Source organism: Rhinichthys klamathensis, unplaced genomic scaffold, assembly GCF_029890125.1.
Source record: "Rhinichthys klamathensis goyatoka isolate OS25496 unplaced genomic scaffold, OSU_Roscu_1.1 h1tg000111l_1, whole genome shotgun sequence".
NCBI classification, from domain to species: domain Eukaryota; kingdom Metazoa; phylum Chordata; class Actinopteri; order Cypriniformes; family Leuciscidae; genus Rhinichthys; species Rhinichthys klamathensis.
The window spans coordinates 9194268-9200848 of record NW_026606649.1 but is presented as its reverse complement, the minus strand read 5'-3'; the positions used below and the strand labels follow the sequence as shown (position 1 = coordinate 9200848).

General features: G+C 39.5%; 1 protein-coding gene across 4 annotated transcripts; it reads right to left on the bottom strand.

The window, feature by feature from the left end:
* Positions 1-3699: 3699 nt before the first annotated feature.
* On the bottom strand, positions 3700-5742 carry LOC130087886 (uncharacterized). Of its 4 annotated transcripts, XM_056254416.1 has the most exons (7): positions 5295-5742; positions 4784-5192; positions 4628-4699; positions 4462-4503; positions 4304-4326; positions 3897-4055; positions 3700-3813 (listed from the first exon to the last, which is right to left on the bottom strand). In XM_056254416.1, the coding sequence occupies exons 1-6, from the start codon at positions 5508-5510 to the stop codon at positions 3933-3935; spliced, it is 885 nt and encodes a 294-aa protein (XP_056110391.1). In that variant the 5' UTR covers positions 5511-5742; the 3' UTR covers positions 3700-3813; positions 3897-3932. The 4 variants fall into 4 exon arrangements, with proteins under 4 accessions (XP_056110391.1, XP_056110387.1, XP_056110390.1 ...); XM_056254412.1 differs by having other exon boundaries at positions 4784-5734; XM_056254415.1 differs by lacking the exon at positions 3700-3813 and having other exon boundaries at positions 3979-4055; positions 4304-4376; positions 4784-5740.
* Between the last annotated feature and the right edge of the window lie 839 nt (positions 5743-6581).

Sequence of the window (6581 nt, the reverse complement as noted above, 5' to 3'; positions counted from 1 at the left end):
CAAGAAAAAAAGTATTTTAAATTAAATAATTATGTACAGGGTTTAATAGTAACAGTACTTAACATTAAGTGTTTTTCAAATCTGAGCAAGATAAAATAACAATTTAAGTCAAAACTTAAAAAAACACTAAAATACAATGCAATAAAATAAAATACAATACTTTTGGTATTTTAATGAACAAATGGAAATAAATTAAATATTTAAAATATATATACAGTATATTAAAAGTGCAATAATATGTATATACATATATGCATAACATTGTGCAAGGAATGTCTTTGTGCTATAAACAGTATTAGAGGTCTGGACATGTCATTTGCCAGTGAAGTCATTTTTTCTTTTCATCAATCCACCTCTGCTTCTCAGTCTCATAGAATGGAGACTGCTGAAAGTCTCTCCATGAAATTTCTCCACTCATTCCCTGAGCCTGATAAAGGGAAAACACTTTAGCAGGACAGTAAATGTATTTGCCTGCCACTCCAGGGAAACCAGTGTGAATATGAGGACTGTTGGGTCCTTGTTTCAGTGGCAGGTGGCAGAATCTGCACAGACGACCAGTAGGATGCTCCACTACTGACTTCCTCTTGCTTCTCTCCTCAATCACCCTCTTATTTTCTGCCCCTCTCTGCTTAGAGGACTCCAGTTCTCTCTGAAAAAAAAGGAGTCTCTGCAAAGTCTTCAAAAGGCATTCTGGGGTTGGTCAGGCCCTCTGCTGAATATGTGTCAAAAACTTTCTTGGAGCAGTAGAAGTATTTAACATCACCACCTTGATAAAAGAAATGTATTGAGGTGCCATCACCCATGTATCGAGACTTAGGCTGACCACAGGCTAAACAGGATCTAGTGTGCTTTTTTTGCAGCATATGCTGTTGTTGTTACTGCTGAACTGCCTGCTGCTTCTCTATGATGTCCTTCACCATCTTCTCAAGCGCTGCCTGGTCCAGAGAGACAGCCTCAGGAACACTCTTTGCGGGTGGATTGACTGGGGCAGGTAGCAGTACTGTCACTGGGACACTGATGGTTTCACTGCCTGAGTGAAGACGCTGCCATAACTGCTGTGTCTCCAGGAGCTTTTCTGGGCTGGTGTTGAGTGAAGCATTAGTGTTCTTTTTTTTAGCAAGGTGTTTTATGTACCTGCTTATGTGCTGCTTTGTGGTTGAGTGCAAAAGGCTGTTTGGGTCAGTGCAGGCACTCTGTACCATAGCAGCATATTCAGCATCCACCTTTGTCAGGAGGTCCTTGCTTCCGTGGTGCTTGGCCAGCAAACCATCAATGGCATTTCTCATTGGATCTGTCCATCTGTTATGGTCCAACACAAAGACTCGACCACCTGTCTTAATGGGTCCAGTCCGAGCAGCACAGGGAGAAGCAGCTGAAGGCAGTGGTGGTGTGCTTGGCAGTTCTAAAAGAGATTCACAAAATTATTAAATTAAGTATTTGTGTTTTGTATGCATAGATTAGGCAGATTACACACATTGGCGCCTGTATGAATAATATAATTACCTGGATCTAAAAGAAACTCCTCAGATGTTTGTTCCTTCACTGTCACAGCACTCGGAGTAGAAAAACATTGAAAAATGACAGTCTGTGGGGTGGCCTCTGGTTCAGCAGCAAGAGGGGTCTCAGCAGAAGAGGAATCCTCTAAGCATTTCTGAAAATCAGCAAAATTAGTGTAATATGCGAGCTAGAATATAACGTTTTTTTTATATATATATAAAACGTCTGTTATCAAATAACTTTAAAGGCTTACCTGAGATGGAAATGAGAACTCAGTGCCAGATGAAGACTCTTCTTGCATCTCTAGGTCTGTCTTCCTGCTTTTGTGTTTGTCAAAGTCAAGAGGCACAGGTCGACAGCCTGGCTCCACATATTGTAGGCCAAACCTCTCTCTTGTGTCCCTACTGGAGATGTGGAAGGCTGGATATTTGGGTTGCCCAGTCACTCTTATAGATGCCCTGTTTAACTCCATCATCAAAACAGGGTCAAACACTCCAGGTAAGACAAGCCCAGGCTGCTTCAGGTCCACCAGCCGCTGATAATTCCAGCGTGCCACACCAGTCATACCCTGCGCCTGGAACAGCTCAGGAGAGACGCGATTGCCCGTTACCCACTGAGCCTGGTGGAAATGAAACCCCTCCTGCTGTGAAGTGCCTCTGACAGGGATCCAGATGGGCACAGCAGCTCCTTCACCCTTGACATGATTCAGTTGTAGCGTTCCACCATGTCTGTAGAGGATTCCTTCCTCCACCTCAGGGTCACTCAGGCAGCCTCTAAGGATGTGGATACGCTGAATCCACCACAATTTTAGCATCGAGGGTTTAAAAAGGAAGATGTTGTTGGGATCCTTTGCAAGATGGAAATGGTGAAGTACTTCTTCCACTCTTTGGACCAGCTCTCTAGGATGTGGCACTTTTGTCCTGCAGTGCCCTCTGATGTGCTGCTTTGTGGGATTAGCAGGCTCAATTCCACAGAACTTGTATGCGTTATTCAGTTTCTCCAGGTCACTCTGATCTACTACAGAGAAGGCAGAAGAGAGGAACTGGCAGAAGGAGCTATACAGAGGATGGTGCTCCGAAACACATTCCCTGGTGAATCGCCGCATACAGTGAAACAAGTCTGGTTTAACCACCATGTCCTCATTGTACTTCTGGCAAGCGGCATTTACATTCTTGAGGTTTCCTGATGTAACCTCTGCCACAGTAGCTTCAGTGGTCCTCCAAGCTTCCCACTGCTGGTGCTCATACGGTCCTGGGTCCATCACTCTGAAAGCAGCACAGCAGTCCCTAAGTACATAAAAAGGAAATAAAATAAAATTTTAATGTATTCATTACCTTTGCTTACACATATTGATGTGATGTGTGATGAGATGTGATTATTCTTACCTGTCCACCCACTGGTACTTGGCCTTGGGTATGCCAGCAGCACTGTAGCGATTGGCCATCCCACAGTACATTGACGTCAAGGACTGCTCACTCTCAGACTGCAGCATCACCCAGGACAGGATCATCCAGTTCTCATTCTTCTGCACAATGAGAAGGTAAGCAAGGTGGGCTCTTTCAAATTTAAGGTGAAGCACCTCAGACAGCTGGTTGGCCATGTCATTGGGGGATTTTCCAGAGCGCCTCAGTTCATCCATCACCGTTTTACAGATTGCCTTCTTATGGGTGAGGAAGGCTGGCAAGATGTTTCTAAATCGCTGTGGTAGCATGTCCACCCACTGAGGTTTATCAGCGAACCAGTATTTTTTACATGCCTTACAGCACAGACGTGAAGCAAGGATGTAATATTGCCCACTAGTGCCAAGGATCACTCTGGGTCTTCCCACACCTGAGGACACAACATGAGGATTTCGACAGCTGTAGAGACAGGGCAGGACGTAGTTGTTTCTAAGCCTTTCATTTATACTGTGCTCAGGTTTCCAAATGAAAAAGGGATGGAGCTGGAAGTACTTTGGTGACGGAAGGCCCATGTTTGTCTCTATAAGCTCAGGCTGAGGTGGATAGCGCCACAAGGTGACCATATTCATGAGGTGTCTTACTGGGTGTGATCCTGGCCAGAGCCCCATGGACTCCATCTCTGTTTTCATCCAAATTCTTTGATGAAGAGAGCAGTTCCAGTGGCTAATATCTTGCAAATAGCTAGTAACAGGTGCTTCTGTCTGTGCAGACGCCATTGATGCAGGAGCTGTAGGTGCTGATTGTGCTGCAGGAGGTGGTACAGAGCCATCAGTCTGTGAAGAAGGCCTACACACAGGAGCTGGTGGACTGGGAGGACTAGAGACTGCATGTGATGCTGGTGAAGGCTGTGGCATAACTGAAAGGAAAACAAAGCAAAGGAAATTAATGTATATATGCGTGTATAACACATTTAATGCACGTGTGTTTAACTGTCTTTACTTTTTTTGTTCAAGTAGCTGGGAACAGGGGTTTCAGTCAGTGCAGACGGCATTGGTGCAGGTGTAGGTGCTGATTGTGCTGCGTGAGGTGGTGCAAAGCCTTCACCCTGTGAAGAAGGCCTACACACAGGAGCTGATGTTGATGGAGGCTGTGGCAGAGCTGCAAGGAAAAGCACAGGGAGGAAATTAAAAACATTAAAACACTGAATGTACATGATATGTATTTGATTGTCTTGACTACATTAAATGACTAATCATTATTTATTCTTTTATTCTATTTATTCTGTAATTTATTCTAGTAATGCACATTCTGATAATGTTCAAATGTCTGTAAGTAAACAGTCCACTTTTTCACAACAAATAAAAACAGTTTAAATAGCATGCATACAATTCATGAAGTGCACTCACCCTCACCACTGGTATATTCAAACCTTAACAGTAGTTAGAACAAAAGAACATGTTTTTAGAACAGGCAAGAACACTGCCAAAACAACAAATAAGAGAATTAAAATCAGAAAGGGAGGATAAGTCTTTATGAAGCCTCCAAAACTGATGTGTAAAGTAACCTGTTGTAGATAAGACTGTGGATCCTGTGGCTGCAGATGATCCTAAAAATTAAGCATTATAATTTGAATGGTTTTTCTCCAGTATGTACAATTTTATACCTCATAAAGATGCTGAATTTGACATGGGTATATATAACACACATGACACGATACTTGATTAACTTACTCAGCTGTGTGAGATACTTTGTTGGAGAAAGACTCAGCATCATCCTCTCCAGTTCTTCATCCTCCTCCATTACTATAAAATATAACAAATGCATCAGTAGGTAGGCAGGCTTTAAGAATCAATATAAGCAAATTTCCATGAATTTTATTAACTCACCAGGCTGATCAGAGTCAGTAATAGAAGGAACAGGTGGTCTTGCAGTGGAAGCTGATGGTGAGGGCAACGGAGGAGTGTTTTTGGTCATCTGTTTTTGCTGCTGTTTTAAAAGATACTGCTGCAAATTGTACATTTTGCTGCCTGGCACACACTTCTGCCTCATTATAAAGAAAGCATATCCGTCTGCCCTGGTCTCCCAAATTTTCCTCCAAGTGTCTTGTGCTCTGGATCCAAATCCAACAGTATTGTCATCCTCTGTCAAAACTGGCACTGGATCTGGCCTTTGAGACAGATACTGTTTAAGATCTTCAATTTCCTTGAAGCTTCTTGAATACTCAAGGAAGGAAATTAGGCTATCCTTGCATGGACCCTCTGGGTTGAACTGCCCAGCCTGTTCTTCTTCCTCAACCTTATCGGACAGGTACAAAGCATAGCTGACATCATTCTCTAATAACCACTTGAAAGACTTGCCCTTGTACTTGCCGAACTGAAGAATGCATTCTCCCAACACCTCTTGCTTGTCAGAGACATCCCCTCCTCTATGTAACACAACAGAACGGGCATTCAGCTTGACCAGATCTTCTCTTTGAGGTGTTGACTTGTCCTGCAGTGAAGGGTTGTCTTTAATTCTTTTTGCCTCTTCTGATGGGTCCCGGCGTAAATGGCCCGATGGGCCTTTCCTGAAAGACACTTTGACTTTCCCGGGGAAAAACACTGTTTTCTTCATGATGCTGTTCTGAAATCAGAATGTATTCATTAGTGTATCAGCATTAGCATTTAAATACTTACAGTAACAAAGTGAAATAAGACAGTTAATACTAAAACATCAGTGATATATATAAAAGAGTTATTTTAAAATGCTATAATATTCCATAATACTACTGTTTCTTAACTGAATAAATGCAGCATTATAGCACGCAGTGTTTATTAAATTTGCATTATTTAATATTCATTTTTTAAATTGCTTAAAAAAGATTTAATATAAAAATGTATGTGCATAAATGTATATATGTATATATAAAAAGTTTGAACAAGTTGAACTAATTAAAAATGTTAAATTATACCATTAAATTGTACATATATATATATATTTGTTTGTAATTTAAATGTAATACGTGTGTGTGATATTAATTACATTATAGGAGGACCAAAACTGCAGAAATTAAAAATGAATAAATAAATATGTAAATAAATAAAGAGATAAATTTGATAATAGGAAAATAAATAAAGGAATAAACGACTTGATAAAATAAATATGATTTATTCTTAAACTAATTTTTGTATTTTTCCCTTAATTTATTTTCTGCTTTTATTTATTTGTTAATTAAAATTTATATTTGGTAAGCAAGACCAACCAACCTAATTATCATGCACATCAAAAAAATGTAAGAATAGATATAAAACTAAAGAAAGAAAATTGAAATAAATAAAGGTTAAAATAAACAAATCTGGAAATAAATACATTTTGGAATAAATAAATAAATGCATAAATAAATATAAGAATAAATGGAACAAACAAATAAATAAAATAATAAATAAATACAATTAAAAAGAATACAAATACATTAAAATATAAAAGCAAAAAATTATAAATTAGAGGAAAATTATACAAAAATACATTTGATTAAAATGAATCATATTTATTTTATCGAGTCGTTTATTCCTTTATTTATTTTCCTATTATCACATTTATTTATCTACCTATTTATTTATTCATTTATTTATTCATTCATTTTTAATTGCAGGTTTGGGTCCTCCATACTACTGCACATTACATCTTACTGCACTGTAAACATAT